Here is a 23,984-nt window from a genome sequence, read left to right as displayed (position 1 = left end):
ATTGTCTTTGTCAACGCCCAAGATGCTGATGGTGAGCAGGTGATGAACCCTGGCCATGCCATCTGGAAAGACAAAACGTAGGGCGAACAACACCACAACCGCGCACGCATACTATGAAAGTGACAGAAGCTAAAACTTGTCAGCTTGGATCAAACAACACAAGATCAACCACGAAAAAGTCAGTTGCGCCGGCAGCCTTCCAACTGGACACTCGAGACCTTGAGGAACAGAAAGGAGGGTTATGCGCAGTTGTAATCGCAAAGTCGTGACAATGCGGAGTTGGGCAGGACTATTAGACCTTTTGAATTTGAGATACCAGAATCATAAATCACAGCATTTTGAGAAATTGACGAGTTAGGATGACATAGCTCCTTGAACCGTTTTCCGTTTGATTCTTATTCTTATTCAAACTCGATCTCTTACCTATGTAGATGTCTTATGCACCGACAGCTTTACAACTGAGCTCCCACAAACGATCTTCAGCCTCCTCATCATAAGCATGACTGCCATACTCAGGGCCACCGATCGGCGCATTATCTCCAGCTTTGACAGATTCGCCACAATCAGCGCAGTAGACGCCACCCTTGTCGTTGAAGTGAGGTGTCAAGGCAGCCCACACAGTAGTTGCGGCACCTTGCTCAGGACTTTTTGGGAGATATCCAAAAACATCCTCACCTCCGAATTCAGCGAAAGCGTCCTTGGTGCTGTGGCGCAGCAATTCAGTATCAATGATAACACCTGGATGGAGTGATACGGCGTGAAGGCCTCGGGATCCATAGAGACGATCGATGCTGTTGGCCATGTAAATGTTCGCGGTCTTGCTTTGGCCATAAGCTGCCCATGGATTGTATTCCGAGCCCTCGAATGCTATGTCATCGAAGCAGATGGGTGAGAAGGTATGACCATAGCTGGACAAGTTAATGACGCGGGAAGTATCGGTCGTTGTGGACGAGGAAAGCAGAAGAGGCTTCAAGAGTTGGAACAGCAGGAAATGGCCAAAGTGGTTGCTTGCCATGTGAGTTTCGAAGCCACTCGCGGTCTTGCCTTTGGGAACATTCATTACGCCTACAGTGATTGATGAGTTGGAATTTAAGGAGCAGGACGATGTGACAGAAAGTTACCTGCGTTGTTGATTAAGATGTTGAGTTGGTTGCTTCTAGTTATGAAATCTTCGGCTGCAGCGCGCACGCTGTCAAGGTCTTCAAGATCCAAGTGAACAAGCTCGACAGCTTGACCCTCAGATGCGTCCTTGGTAATGGCCTTGATGGCTTTCTGACCCTTTTGCTCGTCACGAACGGTGATGTAGATCTTGGCTCCTGTCAGGTACAAGGCTCTAGCCGTCTGGACCCCAAGTCCCGCACTACCGCCAGTAATCAAGATTGTCTTGTTGCCGAGCTTGCCCTCTAGGTCCAAGTCCTTGATGACTTGAGTAGCTGTGGGACGGGCATCGCCAGGTCCTGCTGGGTTTTGGTGTGATTCCAGATAAGGACGATATGCTTGAGAGGAAGGAGCCATGGTTCTTCCTGAGACTTGCTGTATCGTAGTATGTCTATATGCATATATATATATATATATATATGAGATTTGCTTGTTCAATCCGAGCGGATGGCTGGCTCCAGGATGGCACTGGTTTTATAATGGCTGGCTTGGCCATAAAATCGTCTTAGCTCCGGATGAGCCAACGGCGATACCAGTGCCCTGCAATATCCGTAGTCATACCTGATAAAGCCACTCATGACAGGGACTCCACGCTTACTTTGATGGTTGTACGGCCGGGCTAAAGTCGACATGGCACTCCAAAATCCGTACCGGACTTAAGATGGGCTGACCGGTCGCTCCCGTTCAATCACGACGGGTAGTGAGCATGAAGGATCCGAGACGGCCAATGTCATATATGACTACGACCGGCGAGGGGTGGTCAGTCAAGACTGATAGATTGACGCCAAGCTGGAGCGAGCGACGGAGCAGCGGGGGGTCGAAGTGCGTTAGGAGAGTCAGACGTGGGAGGAGTCGTCTCAGCTGGGAGAAAACGGCGAGCTTGTGGTTCGCTGAGACAGCCCCTGAGCGCGGGCTGCAAATGAAGTATCAATATTCAAAGCAAGAGTCTGCTGGTAGGTCGTTCCTTCTCGTGTCGCCAGAGTAGGTACAATACAGTATTGTTGTATTGTGTAGCGTGGTGTGATGCTGTTGACCATCCCTCGTGCGCCGCTGCCTGCAGCGCTGGCCGCCATCTCGACTGTCTTTCTTCTGACTTACCTCTACCTTCATGCCTCGGCGGATCCGAGTCCTCATCTTCTGTCCATCAAGGCCTCGACGCAGCAGCCAGCACAGCTTCCCCAGTGTCCGCCAGCATCAGCGATTAGCAACATTGTCTTGTCCATCAAGACTGGCGCCACCGAGGCTTTCGACAAGCTGCCCACTCAGCTGCTCACCATCTTGCAATGCGCCGACACTCTCCTACTCTTCTCCGACTTGGACCAAGACATCCACTCGCTGCACATCCACGATGTGCTTTCTCGTTATGATCCCGACTTCCTCGCACACCACCCCGACTTTGAGCTATATCGCAAGCAAAAAGAATACCAAGCCGAGGGCCGTGACATCCACACACTGAGCACAATGAAAGACTCCAATTCTGATTGGCGAACTGCTGGCCACAATGCAGCCTGGGCTCTTGACAAGTACAAGTTTCTGCATATGATTGAAAGAGCTTGGGAGCTACAACCGGACAAAGACTGGTATGTCTTTGCCGAGACCGACACCTATATTGTCTGGCGCAACCTCGTGCAATGGCTCCAGAGATTTGATCCAAGCGAGCCACTCTATCTCGGGCGGGGTGAACCTATGAAGAAAGAGGAAGGAGATGGCTTCTACTTTGCCCATGGCGGAAGTGGCTTTGTGCTGTCGCGTGCTGCCATGTATCACTTCTGCGTCACCAAAAAGGGCCTTGCTAGCCGATGGGACGCTAGGATTCCCGATCTATGGTTCGGTGATTACGTCGTAGCCAAAGCACTCAAGGAGGAGCTTGATCTCAATCTGACCTCGGCCGCGCCCATGTTTAGCGGCCACAAGCCCATGAGCTTGCCCATTGGTACTGGCATCTGGTGTCGTCCTGTCATTACTCAGCACCACTTGCGTTCCGAGGAGGTGCAAAATCTATGGATGCTGGAGGATGAGTTTTACACAAATCCATCTTCAAACACTCTACCACACATACGCTTTTCACATCTATTTAGAGATATACTGTCTGGTGTCATATTTCCAGAGCTGCGCTCTGAGTGGGATAACCTGTCGCAAGACAGTATCTACACGATTAAGCTCCCTCGCACAAAAGCTCAGGCACACAAGAAGCCAGATGAACGTACAGGCGAGCCTACTGTAGAGTCAGATCCAAATTCCTCGCCTGATGCATGCAACGCTGCTTGCGAGGCTGTGGAGACATGTTTCCAGTGGGCGCATCTGAACTTCACTACTGTTGAAAAAACAAAACAATTCAGTGGCGGAGTCTGTTATCTAAGCAGTGTCTTCCGCTTCGGTAATCAGAGACCAGAAGAGTCTTGGGTCGACGAGAAGAACGCGACAAATATTCACTTATGGAACTCTGGGTGGAAGACAGCTGCGATAGAAAGCTGGCTTGTGAGCGCACCAGATAGCTGTGAAGAAGTAGACTGGACTTGAGAGTCTGTAACTGTACACGCACAAATAAAGTTTGAGTTGTACAAAGCACAGTTTCTACTCGTGCTCTGATTAGATCCGCGATTCAACTTATCTTATCGCCAAGCTCGGCCGCCGAGCCTTGGAGAACTCAGCATTCGTGCGTGCTTTTGCAGCTTTTACGTATTCTCTCCTCACGATCTGGTTAGCACCTTCGCTCTCGTAGCATCGATTTGCTGCAAGGAATCTTCGGATGTCTGGAATGCTCAGCTGCTTAGACAAGCGCCCAGCTCATACATGCTTCGCTTGCTTATCAGCGTCATCTGATTAGATTGATAAGCCATCGAGTCTGCCCGTGGCATCAAACACCGGTAATCAAACTTAGAAGATGTTGAGCTCTTCTTCACCGCTGCTGGAAGGATACGATGCTGCAAATTCGCTGAACCAAAGGCCTTTCGCTTGTCGGAAGAGACCAGCACTGCATACTCGATCTCGAACAAATTGGACCTGGTTATCCGTGGCTTCTTCCATATTTAATTCGATAGCATTGCTTGGGCTGCTATATGGAGTGGGAGTATGCATAGCAACCATTCGGGGCACTCTAATGCCTAGCAATGAATATTGCCTCCATGCCGTCTCGGTCTCGTACAACTATCTCACTTTCTCTGGAGAAGGACACGGCACATATTATGGTCCAAAATGTATCAATCCTTTATGGACAATCTCTACATATGCTTCTGGGAAAACATTCTGCACGGATGACGAGATTGCTATTGGCTTCGAGAAGATCCGTAAAGAGTGTGAAAGTGACGGTCTTGCATTCCTGGACTGGCAGCAAGTTGTTGCCAATATCACACACGACGACATTGCGCAGATGAGAGTTGTCGAATTTGAAGAAGTGCCTGCTGGTACAAATATCACAAATCCAGTCAGGCTTTCTAAGTCTTTCTTCGGACGAGTCGGCAATACTCTTGTATGCATATCGCAATTGCTACTTCTTTCAAAGCAACTGACCCTAGCAGATGACTTGGGAGTATGAGATGAATTGGCATCATCAGTCCAGTGTCGCACTCTATGGATTTTGGGGTATCGCCCTTGGGGTTTCAACAATTGTACGTTTCCTCAAATCTACCAACATATCATTCCATGCGCCCTATGTACAATCGAGCACAGCGACGCAAATACTGCAATCAGCATGGATGTGGGTTCGAGTAAACCTGATAATCCCACCAGCTTTCGGATCACATCACCAACGTCTACTATACTGGTGCACTATCCCAACAAGGATGGAGAGTGCTGTTGTCCTAGCTTTCTATCTCTTGACGACATATCTTTCTGTGTCTCACTATCGTCTGATATCCAACAATATCTAGTAAGAGTAGTAACCATCTTTCTGAAACACGGGTGACTGACAGGTAATCAGCTGGAATGACAAGTCTCAACAACTCTGGCGATACGTCGCTGATCGTACAGGCATCATGGCTTACGCTACACTCCCGTTGATCTGGATTTTCGCTGGTAGAAATAATGTCTTCATGTGGGCGACAGGTCTGTCATATCGAACATTCAACATTTATCATAGACACATCGCTCGAGCTGGTACAATACTAGCAATCGTACATTCAGCTGTATACACCTGGCTGTTTGTCGAATTTGGTATTTCGATGACCCCTTAATCATCTAATACATGCTAACCATACATAGAGGGATGGAGTATGTTTAAGAGAGAATTCACACAGCTTTGGCTACTTCTTGGTGTAGTGGTAAGATATTGATTGTATGTGGGTTGTCACATCTCTCATAGGCTAACATCCTCAAGGCGACACTCACTATGTGTTTTCTTTTGTTATTCTCAGCATCATGGCTTCGCGTCAAGTTCTACGAGATCTTTCTAGTCCTTCATATTGTGCTCTCTGTGATCACCCTAGCGGGATGCTTCTTGTAAGTCTCGCCGCTTTGTTACTGACTTCAAGTGCTTACTGCAATAGACACACTTCCATTTTCGATAACAAATACGATACATATCTCTGGCCAATCGTAATCGTATGGTTTCTCGATCGTGTACTTAGGCTACTGCGCCTTATAGCTTGCAATATACATGTACACTTGAGCAAGCAAGTCATGCATCGCACACGTTCAGTTGCTTCATATAGCAAAGAGTCTGAGGTGATCAGACTTGACATAAGAACTAGCTCAATCCTGGCTCAACCTGCTGCTGGACAATGTTATTACCTCTATCAACCTAGCACTTGGCAAGGCTATGAGAACCATCCTTTCACGCTTGGAGCCTGGTATTCACAGTCTTCTGCATCAGAGGATACCGACACCTATCTGCTTCAACATGACGATCTACCAAACGAGTTTGATCAATCCGATTTCAGTTCGAAATATCAAGCTACTGTTCGAAGTCTGACCTTCTGGGTCCGTCCCTACGACGGTTGGACTAGACGACTGCGAGACGAGTGTCTCCTGGCACCCACACAAACCACTAAACCAACGATTCTCCTAGAGGGCCCTTATGGTCATCACTGCCCTGTATCATCTTTCGACTCTGTGCTGCTGATCGCTGGCGGTACCGGCATTGCTTCAGCGGTACCGTATATTCTGGAACATGTGGCACTGTCTAAAGCAGGCAGCTCGGATACCACACACATGCATTTACTCTGGACAGCGCGGCAAGCATCCTTTATCGGAGAAGTCTTTGCGCAAGAACTCCGTACCGTAGCTCAAAGGGATGATTTCTCGGCTGATCTGTTTTTCACACGACAAAGTGAAACACCCAAGCATGGAGAAGAACAACCCAGAGGCGAAGAACATGAAAACTTGAGGTCAGAACTGCAGTACGGACGACCAGATATTGCAGCTGCTATCGCCAAAGCTGCGACTAGAGCGAGGCTGACAGGGACGAAGGTGGCTGTATTGGTCTGCGGTCCACCTGCTATGGCTGATGAAGCAAGACTCGCTGTCCATCGTTCACTGAAACACGGCTGCAGCAATCTCGAATATTTTGAAGAATCTTTCGGCTGGTAGACTTCCTTATGAGCATTCATCGAGTGTTTGAAGTTGACTGCTTTGTGAGCTCACGCCTACCTCACTGTCCAAAACGGCTCTGGTCTATCGCTTACTTGGTTGACTAGAATAGACGGAGCAACCAATCTGACCACGTTCGTACTTTGATTCAAAGGCAAACAGTGCCCCAGATGTCCATGTTCTGTCTTGATGCTACTCGACTGTTTACGATGATCGGCTATTATGCCTTCAGTGCCCGCTCTATTGCAGTGGAGCCTTTCGCCTACAACTCAGACGGCACGATACCGCTTCTCACTATGACCAGCGCGGGAACCCCACAGATTGGAACCTTGAATACATGCACTTGTAACGAGGCGGAGACCATGGCTATCTCTTTTGGCATTCAAACTTAATGAGGGCGGGATTGCGATCGTCAATATCGAGAAAGGTGACTATGTCAAGGCTGCTGATGTCGCTTTTTGGTAATGGAGCAACCCTTCTCTGCTCGTGTTGCTTCAACCACCGATGGTAGCAAGATTGAGCTTCGTCTGGGTAGTTTGACCGGTACTCTGATTGGAACCTGCACTGTGCCTGGTACCAACGGATGGCAGTCTTGGCAAGATGGTGACTTATGCTGTCAGTGGAGCGACTGTAACCAAAGATCTACCTGAAGTTCACTGGTGGTAGTGGATATCTATTCTATGTTGACTATTGGCAATTTTCCTAGGTAGGACTGGCAAAATCGATGCGGTCGTAGTAGATGTGCTCGCAAACCAGAAAATAGCCGAATTACAATATTTATCGTCGATTTTCTAGATGCTGCACAAGCAAGACCATATATGGATCACGAACCTGTGTCGTAGCTCCATACGGCATACCTTTTCGGGTAAATTGGTCGTTTGCGACCGAGTTGTTGGTCGATGTTCAGGATGTTTTAGCAGTCGCGACGGGGCTTCCGGCGGGGGAACAATTTGAGGTTGCGACGGCAGCGATAGGAACTCGATGGAAACGTTGAGGTGGTGGTGTTATCCAGATTGTTTGTAGTGGTAAGATGGAAGGCAACGCTGAAGCTACGTTGCAACAAGCCTGCGCTCCACAACGGGCAGTGTCGACCGGCGGGGATGCTCAAGCTCCTTCAAAGAGGGGAAACGGGGCGCAGGCAATTCTCAGTCGGCCAGTGAATGTTTGCCAGCGTTTTTGAGGTAGCCGATAAGGCCAGTGAGAGAGACTTCAATATCTTTCTTGCGATGAGTCGTTTGCACCATGTTCTACTTATATTACGCGGGGTACCGAGCAGACCGCGCATCGCCTTAGCAACATTACTGTAGCAGGGCCACCATGTTCGCCAAACAGGACAACCATCTTGTTTTCAGCTATGATGCCGACAAACTCTGGATCGAGCCTTGGGGCAAGAACGCCCTCCGCATCCGGGCCACCCAGCTGAGCCACATGCCTTCGGAGAATTGGGCTCTCGAAGAACCATCGGGCCAATCTGCTGTGATTGAGATTGGAGAGAACTCGAGCTCCTTGACTAATGGTGAAATCAAAGCCGTAGTTACGGCCAACGGCAAATTGACTGTATACGGTCATGGCGGCAAGGTCATCCTGGACGAAGCTGTTCGAACCCGTCGCGATGTCTTGGACCCTAAGTGCAGCGCAATCGAAAGAGAAGCTCGTGAATTTCAAGCAATCCCGGCCACGAACGACTACCATATTGCCTGGCGCTTGGAATCTCTCGACAAGGATGAGAGGATATACGGGATGGGCCAGTATCAGCAACCTTACCTTGACCTCAAGGGCCTTGACCTCGAGCTCGCACATCGAAACTCACAGGCCAGTGTACCTTTTGCCGTCTCTTCTCTGGGGTATGGCATACTCTGGAACAACCCTGGCATCGGCAGAGCTGTGTTCGGCAAAAACATCATGTCCTTCGAGGCAATGAGTTCCACTGTCTTGGACTGTTGGCTTGTGGCGGGAAAAACTCCTGCGGAGATTGTTCAGGCCTATGCCGGAGTTACAGGAACTGTTCCAATGATGCCAGAGGTATATCTACAGGAACTCCTCGCTAGTCATGTTTTTTCACGGAGTGGTGCTGATCTGTATTAGTATGGTCTCGGTTTCTGGCAATGCAAGCTCCGCTATCAGACACAAGAAGAGCTCCTCGAAGTCGCTAGAGAATACAAATCCCGTCAATTGCCTATCGATCTCATTGTTATCGATTTCTTCCATTGGCCCTTGCAAGGAGAATGGAAGTTTGACCCCATCTACTGGCCAGACCCTGACGCTATGGTCAAGGAGTTGAAGCAGATGAACATTGAGCTGATGGTTTCGATTTGGCCTACCGTCGATCGACGATCTGAGAATTATCAAGAGATGGTGGAGAAGGGTTTGCTGATCAGATGCGACCGTGGCACGCGAATCTCCATGGATTTCGAGGGTAATACTGTTCATTTTGATGCGACCAACCCCGAGTCCAGAGCGTATGTCTGGAACAAAGCCAAGCAAAACTACTTCTCTAAGGGAATCAAGACTTTCTGGTTGGACGAAGCCGAACCAGAGTATTCCATCTACCATTTCGATAATTGGAGATACTGGCAAGGATCAAACGTGAGCATTGGCAACATCTACCCTCGAGAGTACGCTCGTGCGTTTTATGAGGGTCAAGAAGCTGAAGGACAGAAGAACATCGTCAATCTTCTGCGGTGCGCGTGGGCTGGCAGTCAAAAGTATGGTGCTCTGGTCTGGAGTGGCGATATTGCCTCATCCTGGTACAGCCTGAAGAACCAATTCGCTGCCGGACTCAACATGGGTATGGCAGGTATTAGCTGGTGGACAACTGACATTGGTGGCTTCCATGGTGGCAATCCAGATGACGAAGCTTTCCGTGAGTTGTTCACCAGATGGTTCCAGTACGGTACATTCTGTCCTGTCATGCGTCTGCATGGTGACCGTGAACCCCACCAACCTCAGCACGGCACCACCGGCGGCGCAACATGTCTGTCTGGAGCTCCGAACGAGGTCTGGTCCTACGGCCAGGAAGTATACGAGATCTGCAAGAAATATATGAAGATCAGAGAGGGCATGAGAGAGTACACACGAAGTCTCATGAGGGAAGCTCACGAGAAAGGTTCTCCGATCATCCGACCCATATTCTATGACTTCCCTGGGGATAAGAAGGCATGGTTGATTGAAGACCAGCAGATGTACGGACCCAAATATCTGGTGTCACCCATTTTCAATCTGGGTCAACGCAAGCGGACAGTCTATCTTCCTAGTGGTGCAACTTGGAAAGCTTTCGAGGGCGGTGAGGTTTATGATGGTGGTCGCGACGTCGAGGTTGATTGTCCCATAGACATGATGCCTGTTTTCGTAAAGCAATAGGCTCGATACTTTGGGAATTCTTGTCATTCTCCAGCGAGTCATCGACACGAATCTGCATTCACATAGCGACGATCGAGTATTGATAATCTTGGCCAAGCAAGTTGTTCTCTTCAGTGGATGACTCTCGCCATCTGGTTTTTGAAGGTGAGGACATGACATATAAAGTTTTCACTATGAGTAGGTGATTGTCAGAGAGGTACTCCATGTATGGGATCTGGTATCATAAGTGCGATCAAGGTTGAGCAGGGTGTCCTCCGCGACATAGGCGTCATGTTGGATTCCCGTTTAACTTTCAGATCAGCCGCTAATTACCCGAGTAGTTTACCCGTGGCGGTCGTCGTGCTCAAAACCTCGTCGTCATTAACACTGCCCTGATATAAGTCACCCGCAATGCCCGAAAACGAGCCCTATCCAGCCGCAGCCCGCGACGACTCACAACGAAGATGCTCGACTTGCAACATAGTCTTCCAGAGAACAACACACTTACGACGTCACATGTTGACACACACTCAAGATAAGAGATTCGTGTGTTCACAATGTGGCAAGAGCTTTGTTAGAAGGTGCGTCTTCTCTTGCCCCGTCGCTCGCTCCGTCAAGGTTATACAGCCTCCCCGTTTGCAGAGCATGTAGCGCGTATAACTTTAGAAACGCATGATAGTAATAGGAAACAAGGTGGTATCCACTGAGAGGCAACAAGGTCTCGACTCTGTGGACATGCCTCTGCTTCTGAAACAATTGTGCCATTTTATAGACTATATCTTTCTCTTAGCTATAGCCGGAGAAGTTACAGACTTCAGTATATGGGGAGGAGCCATAGATATATGATAGAGTTGACTTGACTCTTAGGGACACGCTTCACCGACATCAGATAACTCATCGCACAAATTCTCTTGCGAACCACTTGGGACCTGCTGATGTTCTCTCTCCTCGAGCCTGCAGAGCATGTGCTAGTGCTCGGGTGCGATGCTCGAGACAAAATCCTTGCGAGCGATGCCACTCAAGACGACTTCAATGTGTTTACGAGGAAGCAGAACAGAGAGCCGAGCCAGAGGTAAACCATGAAGCAAGCCTAGTATCGGCGCAACCTCGCGAAGAAGCTCTTAGTCTTTCCCAGAATCGCTTACCTGCACAAGCGCCCCCACTGAATGAGAGTAACACATCATTCTTACCGGCAACTACGGGCTCACAGGTTGCGCAATCGCAAGACAGGTCTCTAATCAATGCCAACTGGGTGGCCCAAGACCCTGCATCAGTGTCACACTACAACTTTCAGGATCAAAGGATGGTTGCACCATTGGTTGGAAGAGATCCACCCTCTCTACCAGCGACAAACTGGTTGCCATATACTAATGGCATGGACTTTGACTTTGACTTCTATATGACACAGGCACTGAACAACTTTTCTCCGGCCATGGACATGCAAACGAGCATTTGGTCCCCTAGTGTGAATCCCTTAGACAATGCCACGATCAACATCGGCACGAGTCCTGAAGCTGGAAGTAAGGGATCTGGCACCGAAGAATCTCCAGCCGGATCGATGTCTGTTACTAACTCCGTGGCTTCTTCAAAACGCCATGGGACCTTCTACGCGGACGGAGAAGTGAGTCGGCTGGCAAGGCATCGCAATGCCGAAGTCTTGCAGAACCAAGACCACGTAAGCAGGATGGGAAACGGACTCGAATTCAGTCCCATAGAATCGGGGCCATTGGTCACGCATGCTGCCTCTCGGTCTATCATCCCAACACAAACCTACAATTGCATACTAAAGCAATTTGATGAGCTATGCATGACTGACAATCCAGTTCTCTTCCTCGGAAAATTCCGGTCTGATCGATTTCCTTCTCGTCAAGCTCTGGAAACCTGTATCGAGTCCTATTTCGAAAATATCACTACCGTCTTTCAAGTTTTGCATAAGCCAACGGCGACATTCGATGGCGAGAACGACTGGATCCTTTGTCTGGCGCTGGCTGCTCTAGGCGCTGCCACTTCTTCGTCTGCATCGCTAGTGTCCAATGCTGAGGCTTTGAGGACATTCCTTCAGCGAGCCATAACTACGCGATATATGTTGATTGGACGCGCCAGGGACGCACCAGAGCTGTCTTTCATGCAAGCTTGTATCTTGTATGATGTTTTGGAGCTTCACCTACAGCACAGCATCAACGAAGAGGCGTTGGCAGGCACCCGATCATTTTCAGACTACTGCACCAATGTTAAAAGATCCCGATGGTTAAACCTGGATGAGCCGATTTGGGACGACACGTGGACTGAAGTTAATTGGAAGGCATGGGCGTATCGTGAGAGTCAGCGAAGAGTGGCATACTGTGCATGGCATCTTGATAGTTGGTATTTTTTGACATCTGGAAAGAACCTGTCGGCAAACTTTTCCCTCAATGATGTCCAGACACAGCTGCCTGTTCACGAAGCTCTGTGGTCGGCGACTTCGCTAGGGGAATGGATGAAACTCAAAGCAACACACAAGCAGCCGATGAGCTTGACCACCTTATTGAGATCAATCTACCAGCAACAGCCGCTTACTCAGGAGCTTGGTGACTTCGCACAGATTGTCGCTGTCCACGCAGTCTGCCGACGTACCATGGAGATAGGATACAATATTCTTGATCCGCTGAGCGGCCTCGACGCCGGCCAGCACCACCGGGGTGAGTCTGTCAGAGACATTTATTGGCTACCCTCGGATCCGGAGTACCAGAAGTGGCGCAACAAAGCTCTGGACTGCTTAGACACCTTACACTGGGGAACGCATGGTGTTATAGCCCGCCTTCAAGGTCTTGAGCCACCGGCGGTCTTACACTTGCACATGTCGCGATTGGTTCTGCTGGTCCCTTACCAGGACGTTTACGACCTCATGTGCGAAGTTGTCTCGTCACATGGTGACGATGCATCCTTCGCTCATGTTGGAAGCTCCCGCTCGCGACGAGAAGATCTTGTGGCGAAGATCTGGTTGTGGATCTCTAAAGATCATTATAAGTCCAGACTAGCTATTGTGCATGCTGGGGCCATGTTTTGGTATATTCGGCACCACGGCACAGGAAACATCCTCGAGCCGACCAGTCTTTTCGTAGCCAGCGTTATACTGTGGGCTTACGGATCCTTCGTACCGCTTTTACAAGCTTCAACCGATGAGCACCCGCCTGTGACATCTCGTGCAGACACAGAAGAAGAGTTCGACCCGACAATGATACAGATTGACCGACCTTGCGACGATGAGCTCATTCAGATATTCATTCGTCGTGGAAATTCCATGCAGCCGCACATGTTAGGCGTAGGGAATATCTGCCAACCTGGTGGAGCGCATAATGTGCTCAAAGTTGGTGCAAAGCTGATCAAGAACCGATGTTCGGCATGGCCAATTTCCAAGACATACGAAAACCTCCTGCTTCATTGTGCGCAAGTATCGGCAAGGAGTTCATAGAATGATCAAGTACAGGCATAGTCGAGGTATCACATACTGATGGATGAGTGTACATCTCTGCGAACCACAGGCGAGATGGAATGAGTTGTGAACGAGGCTCATCAAGCAGACTGGGCGATTCACGAGCTTCACGTGGGGTCTGACTCGTAAGACTTCCTCTAGAAGGCCAACAGATTGTGTTATGGAAAGTGACGTTGGCCGTTTCGACGAAGGAAAGACTGGTTTCGATACACCAGTCTATCGAGATTTTGCACTCTGCCATAGTTCGAAAGCAAAGAGTGGTCGTTAGTGAGTATGCAATTTATCTCGTCCGGCATGTCGGTTTTATCTCGACGCAACATTTCTGCACTGTTCTTGCCAACCAAAGGCCCTCCCTAATCTTGTACAAGAGGCACCACAGTGCTGCCAAGCGATCCCGACGGGGCAGCGTCGAAACATCCATCTCAAATAGAACGGTCCGGTGGCAATCATTAAGCTTTTTCAGAACTTCACCACCTGATAAACTTTGCACAGTCGCAGCCTCATGCCTTACCGAACTCCGCACAATCCTTCCATGTACTGAGTAGTTCTTCCCCATGGAGCACGGGATCTACGCCTAGTCGATCTGCATCTGTACAGCTATCGCCATGATCGGTGTGTAGTGATATACCACTCCCTGGGGATTCACAAGTTTCTGGTGAACGTTTCGTTCTTCTTCCTCGGTCACGACTCGATCGGATCACTTCCTGTCCGACAGATCTAGCATGGTAGAGAAGAAAGAGGACATGGTTGACATTGAGGATAAATCCGCCTCGTTTGTCGGGGACGAAAAAGATGCCCGTGGGATGGCTGCGGCTGCGACGGACGAGGAACATAACCTGACTTTGATACAAGCCTTGAAGAAGTATCCTCAGGCTTGCTTCTGGTCCGTCGCCATTTCCAGTGCCATCATTATGGAAGGATACGATATCGTCCTGATTTACTCCTTTTTCGGACAGCCAGCATTCGTCAAAAAGTACGGTGAGTACGATGCTGCGGCTGGAAAGTACACACTCTCGGCTGCATGGCAAGCAGGTCTCGGCAATGCCACGCAGATCGGCACTGTCATTGGTGCCTTCCTCAATGGTTATCTTACTCACAAATTCGGCTACCGCAAGGTCATGGTTGCATCTCTTCTTTCCCTTCTTGCATTTGTCTTTATCTCATTCTTTGCACCGACCGTTGAGGTCATCTTGATTGGCCAGATTCTTTGCGGGTGAGTGGGCAGTCAGTCAAAGTGATAATTGGAGTGTACTAAAGTGGCATATAGAATCCCCTGGGGCGTGTTTGCGACCATGGCGCCAGCATACGCAAGTGAGGTTTGCCCAACAGTGCTACGTGGTTACCTTACGGTCTATGTCAACCTTACTTGGGCCTTTGGCCAACTAGTAGGCGCAGGTGTACAATCCGCATTGTCCGGTAGCACAACAGAATGGGCATACAGGATACCTTTCGCAATTCAATGGGTCTGGCCTCTACCAATCGCTCTGTTGGCATACTGTGCTCCAGAATCGCCCTGGCATCTAATTCGTACTGGTAACAGTGAGGGTGCTCTACGGTCCATTGAGCGCTTGTCTCCAACCAAGACCGAGAGCGAGCATAAAGCCCAGCTTGCCATGATGCAGCACACGAACCAGCTGGAGATGGATATCAGCGCAGGTACATCCTACTGGGATTGCTTCAAGGGTATTGACCGTCGTCGTACCGAGATCGTATGCATGGTATGTGACGATTTAACAGCTCGACCACCACGACTCTCGCGCCTAACGCTCGCTAGGTTTTTGCTGCTCAGCCTTTCTGTGGTAGTGCCATGGGTGGAACCCCTACATTCTTTTTCATTCAAGCTGGCCTTCCCACGTCCATTTCGTTTAAGATGACTGTTGGTGGCCTTGGTATAGCTTCCGTCGGTACCATCATCTCGTGGTATCTATTATCCGCTTTTGGTCGCCGCACTCTGTATCTCTGGGGTCTGGGTCTGCTCGCCATCATACTCATGACTACCGGTACCATCAGCGCCGTAGATGCTACCAGTGTAGCTGGCAACTACGCGCAAGCTGCTATGATGCTCTTGTGGCTCTTGATCTACTACCTCACCGTCGGACCAATCTGCTATGCCATTGTTGGCGAGACCTCGACAACTCGTCTCAGAAATAAGAGTGTCTGTCTTGCTCGAATCGCATACTATATCGCCAACATCACTTGCGGTACCGTCAACCCCTACCTCTTGAATAGCACTGCACTGAACTGGAAAGGCAAGACTGCGTTCTTCTGGGCTGGAACAACGCTGATTTTCTTTCTTTGGACTTTTCTCAGACTTCCCGAGTGCAAGGGACGCACCTATGAAGAGCTGGACGTGCTGTTTGCCAATAAGATCAAGACGCGGGAGTTCAAAAAATTCAACGTCAACGTGTATGCCGAAGACGGAGAGACTCTTGTCAAGCAAGAGTAGATAGACTACATGTATGTCCATTACTTAACGGCCAAGACAATTATGACATTATGACATGTTGAGCGAGTGTGCCCTTTATTTGCTTTTCTACAGGCAGCCGCTTTTGCTGGATGTCGATCAAAGTTCAATCCAACAACGATAGTACTGAGGAGCAGGTGCATCAGTCTCCTTCACCAGAAACTTGAACTCATGACATAATATAACAAGATTACTAGCTTGTGCTCTCTAAATACTGGATTTCAATATCGCAGCGGTTGAAAATAGTTTTTAGGTGCATTGATTGCCGTATAAACAAGCCTAGCTGTAGACGGAATTCAAGTTGTCCTCCTCTTGTAAGTAAAAGTGTCAAGAAAAGTGAGCCATGAAACAATGGGCCAAAGGAGAAGGGTGGGAATGTGATTCAGGAACCAATAAAGCCGAGACCATATTCAGAGACTATGCAGACACGCGGTCTCCACTTGTCGTGATTCTGGCAGTGTATAACCCTCTCCGTCCGTCACCTTTTTGCGCGGCGAACGCAAAGTGGCTATTATCGAAGGCAGCATCGGCTCCACCGGGACCTCTGAGCCCGTCGTATCCCGTTCCGAAAAGGGTTCCTTGCTTCGTGAAGCCCGATGTAGGTGACGAGCTTGTCGCGTACGCCACATCGTAATTCGTGGTGGTGAAGCAATTGGATGAGTAAAAGAGATAGTATGTATCACCAGAGTGTATCATACTGGGGCCCTCGACGAGCGGGCCATCCTCAGGAGAGTCATTGGTGATCAGCTCGAAAGTATCGCCAACTTTGGTCACGCCGTCGCTTTCAACCTGTTGAATGAGGATGGGCGTAGACACAATGGGCTCAACTGTATTGCCACATAACCCGCCCCCTCCGAGTGAATTGGCATCGATCTTGTATACGACGTATCGGGTTCCATCCGCATCGCGGAATCCTGATGCGTCAATGGCACCTCCTTGGTCGGCAGGACAGGCGAAGCTTTCTTCGGATGGAAAGTAGGGACCGTCGATAGTGTCACTGATCGCAGTACCGATGCAATGAGGAGCACTATCGTAGTAGGTGGGAGCGCTGAAATACAGGAGGAATCGACCGTCATCCTACTTTCTGTCAGAACACGAGAGACAGTCAAGATTCCAAGGCATGTACCAAATGATTGATGTCTGGAGCCCAGACATGGTTCTTGGAAGCGTCCACCCAGCTCGGAAGATTGGGTAGCATGTCGTTGGCAGGCTGAAGTGTCCATGTCTCAAAATCGGTTGACTTCGCGAATTGAATGTGGGTACTTGTGTAATCATAGAGCGATTGTCCAGCAAAGGCGTACCAGGTATCGCCGACCCTGAGGATTGAGGGATCGGGGAAATCCGTTGTGATATGAGGACCGGACTCGGATCGTTTATATATCAAGGGAGCTGTGAATGAAGGTTGCAGGAGAGCTATAGACGCCAGAACGAGCGATATCTTTGATAAGGGGGTCATGTCAGTTGTAGGATATGTATGGTAACAATGTAATTAAGGATATCGGTCGAATGATAGAAAGGCTGGATGATGAGGATGAATGAAGAGCAGAATCTAGGACCAAGCTGCAAGCCATTGAGTTCGAGGCAAGAGCGATGCATGCCAGTTTTGTTAGAGCAATACTTGACCCTTTCCACTAACATGACGACGAAGCATGCAATGGTATTGGATAACGAAGACAGCACATTTCAGCACGCAAAAGCTGAATCTTAGTGTATACGAAATGCAGCCTAAGTGCTGGAGCTAGATCTGCGCCCGGATCGCGATGCTGAAGAGCAAATTGTTGGGCGTCGAATCACCAAGCTTCAGTATGAGCTCGTGATGCTGATCCTATTGACCGAAGGTAGCATACGTGTAAGACGGAGTGGCTTGCTGTCGAGCTGAGCGAGCTGACATGTATCTTCGCCTGCTACAAGAAACTTATGGCATGGCGTCAAGCAGTGTGTCCATCGCGTGCTTAGCAAGCGCGTGAGGAGGTCACAATAACGAGAGACGATCTCTGCACATTCAGTTGATTGATATCGAGGGCCAAGGTTATGATTTGCATGATGTGACTTGGATCGACGTACACCGCCATAGCGCAAGCATGTTGCGACATTGATAGAGAATGGAGTGCAGTCTTGTGTATTTGTCCGCAGCTCGAGAGTTGAAAGGGCATGCCTGGAAGCCCCGCATTGATCGGGCCCGCTTCTTCGCGGCCTTCCTGCCGCGAGAGAAGCCGAATCGGCATATGACGCTGAGCAATTCAGCCTGTGTGTGACACGAGAGCTTGGATTGCCGACTTCTCGCTCGCTGCATCTCTCCCCGATAGCGTAACACCAGCTCGAGGACCATCACTGCACCCTGGATTTCGCCGAGCGAGCTTGCACAACATAGCCACCCGCCAACCGCGTACACACAGTCAATCATGGGCATCTTCAAGACCTTGTCAAAGGTTGCCGCCTACGGCACAGTAGCAGGAGCTGGAGGATGGGCAGTCTGGACAAGAAACTCCAACTTTGTGCCTTTGTCACCTTCCGACTATATTTACAACACAACCTTCTATGCTCGGAACAACCCTGAGAGAAACCCTGCAACCGCCGACTTGTGTGTACGCAAGGTACCGCTGAGCCAGATCAGGCCCGAATACCTTGAGAAGGAAGGAAAGCTGGTCGAGAAGTTCTGCGCCGGTGTTTGGGGTGGCCTTGGTGAGTAGACGTGCTCCAATGCTATCACGACTTGACTAATCTGGCTCTTCAGGATACGCCTACCAGCGCCAATACCTCGAGAAGAAGTACCGTGATGCCGACACCGAGTCTCAGTTGTGGGACACCAAGGCTCTCTTAGAATCCGAATACCCCGTTGGCACACAAATCACAGATCACTTTGAGGTGCTCACCAAGACAGCCGAGTCAATCATTGTTCGCTGCGGTGACTCGCCTCGCAAGATGGAAGTCAGACCCAGCGATGGACTGTTCGAGATGAGAGCAGAAATCAAGAAGGACGAGGGCGTTGCTGAATTCCAGCTGAAGAGTGTCTTTTACCAGGGCCTCGGCAAGGCGACTGGTAAGCCCATGCCTGCGCACATCGAGTTCCTGCACAGACAATATACAAAGTTGTGGATGGAGACTGCGATCGGCAATGTCACACGATGAGGAGTTTGGCAAGGAAATTCGGATGCTTCAATCGACAAGAGCAATGAAAACGACGTCATGTAATCAGAAAAGTAAAAGGGCATGTATTGCTGTGCATATGTTGGGTGTTCAGAGGTAGTGAGGTGATTATTTAATGTCTTGAGAAAGAGCGACTGGTTGAGCAATGAGCACGTGAAAGCGCAAACAGAAACGCGTCATAGGCCAAAGCTCTCGAAGGTTGTTGCCTCAGGTCTCGACACGCCTCTTCCTGCCTTCGAACCATGACTTGGCCATGAGTTGAGAATCTGTCTGCTTCCTAGACGACCAATGCGACTACCACAAACACAACTCCGCAGGCAGCATGGCGCAAGGCCGCCCCCGCCGAAAGAACCCCGTCTTGTCGTCCTCGGACGATGAAGACGACCCCGTTCCGACAATCCATGAAGAAGAGGCGCCTGCACACGCTGAGGCAACCGAGACCAAGCATGTTAGACCATCGCGATCCAAAGCCAAAGCTTTAACCTCGACCTCGATCTCGACCACGACCAACGTCGCCCATTCTCCCACCAAACCACGACAGACTCGTCAGCCCAAGAAATCGGCCATCGAAGCACAACCCAAACGTGCAAACAAGTCCATCTTCTCCTTCTTCAATCCCTCCGTGCAGCGCCAGCAGGCCTCATCTCAAGACTCGCCAAGTCCACCAGCCTCGGCCAACCCTGACTTGAAAGAACTGGATATTGAGGATGACATTTCAGCCGACGATGCTACACTGTCGCAACCATCCCAGATTGCTCAAACTATACGCAAGAGAAAATTGATCAAGGATGACACTGCTGATACCAACCGAGATGGCCTTCCTGCGCCCTCACAGAAGTTTCGCAAAGTCTCTGGAGGAACTAGACTTTCTACAAACTCGACTTCTCATTCGATCGACACTAGGCCGTGGACCCAACGCTTTGCTCCTGTCGACTTGTCCGAGCTTGCTGTGCACAAAAGAAAAGTTACAGATGTTCGCAATCTTTTAGATTCCGCTCTGTCCGATCGCCCAAGGCCGAGATTGATCATTTTGAAAGGTGCCGCCGGGACTGCCAAAACAACCACCGTCAACCTTCTGGCAAAAGAGATGGGCATTGACATAATGGAGTGGAAGAGTCCAGTAGGCACCGACGCTGCGAGCAGTGCTTTCACGTCGTATTCGAGCCAGTTTGAGGATTTTGTTTTCAGAAGCGGCAAATTTGCCGGTCTTGACCTGGTTCGTAGCGATGGTACAGCCCAGCCAGCTCTTGCTACCACCGACAATCAGTCCAAACAGATCATGCTTGTCGAGGAATTTCCCAATACTTTTTCCAAATCTTCTCCTGCTCTGCAGATTTTCAGGGACACCATTTTGCAATACCTCGCCGCCCCGGCATCATCGAATCCTACACCCATGGTTATGGTCATTTCAGAGGCCCTGCTCTCAACCACAACTGCATCCGCTGACAGTTTCACTGCTCATCGCTTGCTCGGTCCTGCAATTCTAAACCACCCACAGACAGCCTCGATCGAGTTCAACGATATCGCTCCCACAATTCTGACGAAAGCCTTGGACGCGATTGTGACAAAAGAATCTCGAAAGTCAGGCAGGCGTTTTGCACCTGGTCCTGGTGTGCTCAAGCACTTGGCCGAGACTGGTGACGTTCGAAGTGCGGTCTCCTCCCTCGAATTTTTGTGTCTTGCTGGCGATGACAGCGGCGCTTGGTCATCGAAGGTCGCTTTCACAAAGCCCAAAAGTCGTGTGGAGGCTTCTTTGACTAAACAAGAACAAGAAGCTCTGAAGCTGATTAGCAACCGTGAGAGCAGTCTTGGGATCTTCCATGCCGTTGGTAGGGTTGTGTACAACAAGCGTGTTAACCCCACTAGCCCTGTGCCTCAGCCTCCGACATATTTTCCACAACATCGAAAGCCGAAAGTACCAGAGCACGATCCTAACAGTCTGATTGATGAAGTTGGCACCGACACATCAACGTTCGTTGGAGCACTACAAGAGAATTATGCCTTGTCTTGTTCATCCTCATCGAGCGAAGATGCCTTGGACTCACTCAATGGCTGCATAGATGCTCTATCCGACTTTGACATGCTATCTTGCGATCGCTTTGGTTTCGGCACACGGATGTCTTCCGGTTCTGCCCAGGACAACCTTCGGCAAGATGACATTTCCTTTCAGACTGCCATTCGTGGTGTTTTGTTCTGGCTGCCAACTCCAGTTAACCGGCTAGCAGGCTTGCCACGAGGAGCCAAGCGCGGTGATGAGTTCAAAATGTTCTTTCCCTCGGCTTCCAAGTTGTGGAAGGAAAAGGAGGAATTTGAGAGCACATTAGAGCGTGTGACGACGACAATTCACGACTTGGCAACTGGCTCGAGTTCGGGTTTGACCTCCGCAAGCACAGAAGGTGTGGCCGCATGGAAGCGCCAACAGGCAACAGACGCAGCTCCAGACGGTGATGCAGATCTAGACTTCACAACTGCGCCTCTTTCGAACACCCTTTTGAGCTCCAGTGCAAAAACCGAGCTGCTGCTTGAGCGGCTACCCTACGCCTCACAGATATTGCCTCGCCAGAAGGACATACCGGCATACCTCATCTCTAAGATCAATAGCCTGACTCGTATCTCTGCCCAGAACTCTGCATCCGTTACTCTTGACGACGCAGCTCTGGATGCAGTAGAGGATAATGAAGTCGGTCTTCAGCAGTCGGAATGGACTGATCGTCCAGATGCAGAGTCTGCTATCACGAGAACAGGCAAGAAACAGGATAGCCACAAAGGTAAACCTGAGGGTGGTGGACTGCACATACCAGTGGAGCACGCAGTAGAGAAGCTTGTGCTCAGCGATGATGATATTGAGGATTGATGCCCGTTCGCATGACAACCTGAATATTCTGTACAAGACAATGGATTGATTTTCGCCAAGGGTATATGCTTTTCCTTGTTTGTGATGTCGTCTAATTCGAAGTGTGCATACATAAGCTTGATTCACAACCTCTGACTGTGTTCACTGCCGTTACATTCGTTGTCATTTTGTATTCACAAATTCATACCCAAGATAGAGCAGGTTACATAGCTACATGTCAAATTTGTAAGGAGCCAGATCATGTCGATTCTCAGGCGGTAGCTCTTCTCTTCATACCAACCCAGCATTCGAGCGGCTTCCTCAAGAAACCCTCTCTGGTCTCGAGTGTCTTTTGGTAGAGTTCAAAGTCATAGTTGTGGAAGACAGTCGCGACGATCAAGGCCAGTTCCATCTCTGCAACGTTGCGGCCAACACAGGCACGAGGGCCATAGCTGAATGGGATAAAGGCTGCTTTTTGACTGGTTGTGTGTTAGTATATATGATCGGTTGCAGAAGAGGACATGCAGAACTTACGCTTCAGTCACCTTCTCCCATCTCTCAGGCTTAAAGTCATCGGCATCGGGGCCCCAGATCTCCTTGCTATGGTGCATGGTATACGCAGGAACGCTGAGGACTGTTTCGGCAGGGAAATGCCTGCCGCAGACTTCTGCACCTCCTGCAGGGACTACACGGGGCAGGCCCAGGGAGGAAGTGCTGTGGATACGCATGGTCTCTTTGATGACAGCATCCATGTAAGGCAGATCGCGAACTTGTTCGAATACAGGGACTTCAGTGCCGGCAGGGATGGCGGCATCGAGTTCTTGTTGTAGCTTCTTGACTACACTGGGGTTTGCAAGACAGTGGTATAGAAGAGCGCATGAAGTGTTTGAAGTGGTGTCGCTGCCAGCAATGAGTTGGGTCAGTGCCTCGGCGGTCAATTCCTGACGGCCGAGCTTGTTGCCATGTTCATCTTTGCCTTCCATCAAGCGAGCCAGGAGGTCTACACGGTCGACGCTCTCGGCATTGTCCAGACGTTGCTTGACGCGTGCGACGGCGATACCGGCGAGGTTCTGGACAGCCTGAACACCTTTGGTGAAGAAAGGATCGGGGAGGTAAGCAGCATAGGGCTTGATCCAAGGCCAGCAGCCAATAGTGCCCGAAACCTCACCTCTGCGGTTCAGGACCTCAATGGCAGGAGCGTACTTGGGAGGAGCATCAGGCGACTCGCGGATCTCGGCAATGTCGGCCTCCTTCTCGAGCATGCCAAAGGGAGCACCGAAAGCCAAGTCTCCGATAATGTCGAAGGCAGTGTAGTTGAACCAGTTCAAGGCGTCCATCTTGGCGTAACCACCATTGGCCTGTTTGGCCATCTTGTTCCATTTCTCGACGAGCAACTCGAGGTTGTGGTGCATGTACTGTTCGAACTGGCCAATGCTCTTTGCGCTAAAGGTGTGGGAGACGGTCTTTCTCTTTCTGGTGTGCTCGGCTCGGTCGCGTGTGTTGAAGAGACCGCGTTGGATGCTGACAAAGGCGTCGTAGTACTCGCTCTTGAGGAAGCCAGTGCCGTGGCCGTAGACGATGGGGATGGCGTCCGGGTCTGCAATTGAGACGTGGTGGGGCTGGATGCGGACGAATTTGCCGTACGTCTTGTGTGCTTGGTCGACAGCGAGGTATCGTATACCTCGTCGGCATTGGTACATGAGCCATAGGTTGGTGAAGGCGGCGGGGAAGGGCGAGGGGATATCGCGAATGGACCAGTTTCGTAGGTATGGCAAGAGGTAGAAGAGGACTGGTATGGCCAAGAGGGCATACGGTGTGAAAAGGAGCTCAACTACACCCATTGTGACCGAGTACTGAGAGATCAATAGAGTAGGACAGGAGGTCAAGTCAGACTTGGCTGAGCTTGGGAAGGTACGGGAGACTCGTCTACTTATACCATTCGAAAGGTCAGCAGCAGACCGAGCGGCATCGTGTGACGCTCGACCACCATCTGCTACTTGAACCTTCTTGTTGCGGCGTGCATCCTTGGCGCTCTATCCTCAGCA

The 23,984-nt window shown here is 50.0% G+C and overlaps 10 protein-coding genes across 10 annotated transcripts; 7 read left to right on the top strand and 3 right to left on the bottom strand.

The window, feature by feature from the left end:
* Positions 1 to 436: 436 nt before the first annotated feature.
* Positions 437 to 1,515, bottom strand: M437DRAFT_82901 (short-chain dehydrogenase/reductase-like protein; the record flags this gene model as incomplete). Its single annotated transcript, XM_041027834.1, has 2 exons — positions 437 to 1,065; positions 1,122 to 1,515. The coding sequence occupies 2 exons, from the start codon at positions 1,513 to 1,515 to the stop codon at positions 437 to 439; spliced, it is 1,023 nt and encodes a 340-aa protein (XP_040881939.1).
* Positions 1,516 to 2,364: 849 nt separating this feature from the next.
* M437DRAFT_11026 (uncharacterized protein) lies at positions 2,365 to 3,315 on the top strand (the record flags this gene model as incomplete). The annotated part of the gene is made up of 1 exon (XM_041018589.1): positions 2,365 to 3,315. A coding segment is annotated over one exon (951 nt), but the record flags the coding sequence as incomplete, so codon positions are not given.
* Positions 3,316 to 4,258: 943 nt separating this feature from the next.
* M437DRAFT_73828 (putative plasma membrane ferric-chelate reductase) lies at positions 4,259 to 6,684 on the top strand (the record flags this gene model as incomplete). Its single annotated transcript, XM_041026112.1, has 6 exons — positions 4,259 to 4,627; positions 4,677 to 5,026; positions 5,078 to 5,310; positions 5,359 to 5,417; positions 5,474 to 5,595; positions 5,643 to 6,684. 6 exons carry the CDS (start codon positions 4,259 to 4,261, stop codon positions 6,682 to 6,684), a joined length of 2,175 nt encoding a protein of 724 aa, XP_040881937.1.
* Positions 6,685 to 8,001: 1,317 nt separating this feature from the next.
* M437DRAFT_82898 (uncharacterized protein) lies at positions 8,002 to 10,044 on the top strand (the record flags this gene model as incomplete). The annotated part of the gene is made up of 2 exons (XM_041027833.1): positions 8,002 to 8,706; positions 8,770 to 10,044. The coding sequence occupies 2 exons, from the start codon at positions 8,002 to 8,004 to the stop codon at positions 10,042 to 10,044; spliced, it is 1,980 nt and encodes a 659-aa protein (XP_040881936.1).
* A 2,314-nt stretch (positions 10,045 to 12,358) lies between these two features.
* On the top strand, positions 12,359 to 13,339 carry M437DRAFT_13843 (uncharacterized protein; the record flags this gene model as incomplete). Its single annotated transcript, XM_041018729.1, has 1 exon — positions 12,359 to 13,339. A coding segment is annotated over one exon (981 nt), but the record flags the coding sequence as incomplete, so codon positions are not given.
* Positions 13,340 to 14,298: 959 nt separating this feature from the next.
* Positions 14,299 to 15,941, top strand: M437DRAFT_44158 (general substrate transporter; the record flags this gene model as incomplete). Its single annotated transcript, XM_041020863.1, has 3 exons — positions 14,299 to 14,708; positions 14,763 to 15,213; positions 15,270 to 15,941. 3 exons carry the CDS (start codon positions 14,299 to 14,301, stop codon positions 15,939 to 15,941), a joined length of 1,533 nt encoding a protein of 510 aa, XP_040881934.1.
* A 435-nt stretch (positions 15,942 to 16,376) lies between these two features.
* On the bottom strand, positions 16,377 to 17,415 carry M437DRAFT_82895 (putative endo-arabinase; the record flags this gene model as incomplete). The annotated part of the gene is made up of 2 exons (XM_041027832.1): positions 16,377 to 17,036; positions 17,086 to 17,415. 2 exons carry the CDS (start codon positions 17,413 to 17,415, stop codon positions 16,377 to 16,379), a joined length of 990 nt encoding a protein of 329 aa, XP_040881933.1.
* Positions 17,416 to 18,361: 946 nt separating this feature from the next.
* Positions 18,362 to 19,088, top strand: M437DRAFT_44141 (uncharacterized protein; the record flags this gene model as incomplete). The annotated part of the gene is made up of 2 exons (XM_041020861.1): positions 18,362 to 18,641; positions 18,694 to 19,088. 2 exons carry the CDS (start codon positions 18,362 to 18,364, stop codon positions 19,086 to 19,088), a joined length of 675 nt encoding a protein of 224 aa, XP_040881932.1.
* A 340-nt stretch (positions 19,089 to 19,428) lies between these two features.
* On the top strand, positions 19,429 to 21,960 carry M437DRAFT_44000 (uncharacterized protein; the record flags this gene model as incomplete). The annotated part of the gene is made up of 1 exon (XM_041020841.1): positions 19,429 to 21,960. The coding sequence occupies one exon, from the start codon at positions 19,429 to 19,431 to the stop codon at positions 21,958 to 21,960; it is 2,532 nt and encodes an 843-aa protein (XP_040881931.1).
* Positions 21,961 to 22,210: 250 nt separating this feature from the next.
* On the bottom strand, positions 22,211 to 23,780 carry M437DRAFT_82892 (putative P450 monooxygenase; the record flags this gene model as incomplete). The annotated part of the gene is made up of 2 exons (XM_041027831.1): positions 22,211 to 22,418; positions 22,474 to 23,780. The coding sequence occupies 2 exons, from the start codon at positions 23,778 to 23,780 to the stop codon at positions 22,211 to 22,213; spliced, it is 1,515 nt and encodes a 504-aa protein (XP_040881930.1).
* Between the last annotated feature and the right edge of the window lie 204 nt (positions 23,781 to 23,984).

The sequence above is a fragment of the Aureobasidium melanogenum genome (assembly GCF_000721775.1).
Source record: "Aureobasidium melanogenum CBS 110374 unplaced genomic scaffold scaffold_5, whole genome shotgun sequence".
NCBI classification, from domain to species: domain Eukaryota; kingdom Fungi; phylum Ascomycota; class Dothideomycetes; order Dothideales; family Saccotheciaceae; genus Aureobasidium; species Aureobasidium melanogenum.
This window is presented reverse-complemented; position numbering and strand designations above follow the sequence as displayed.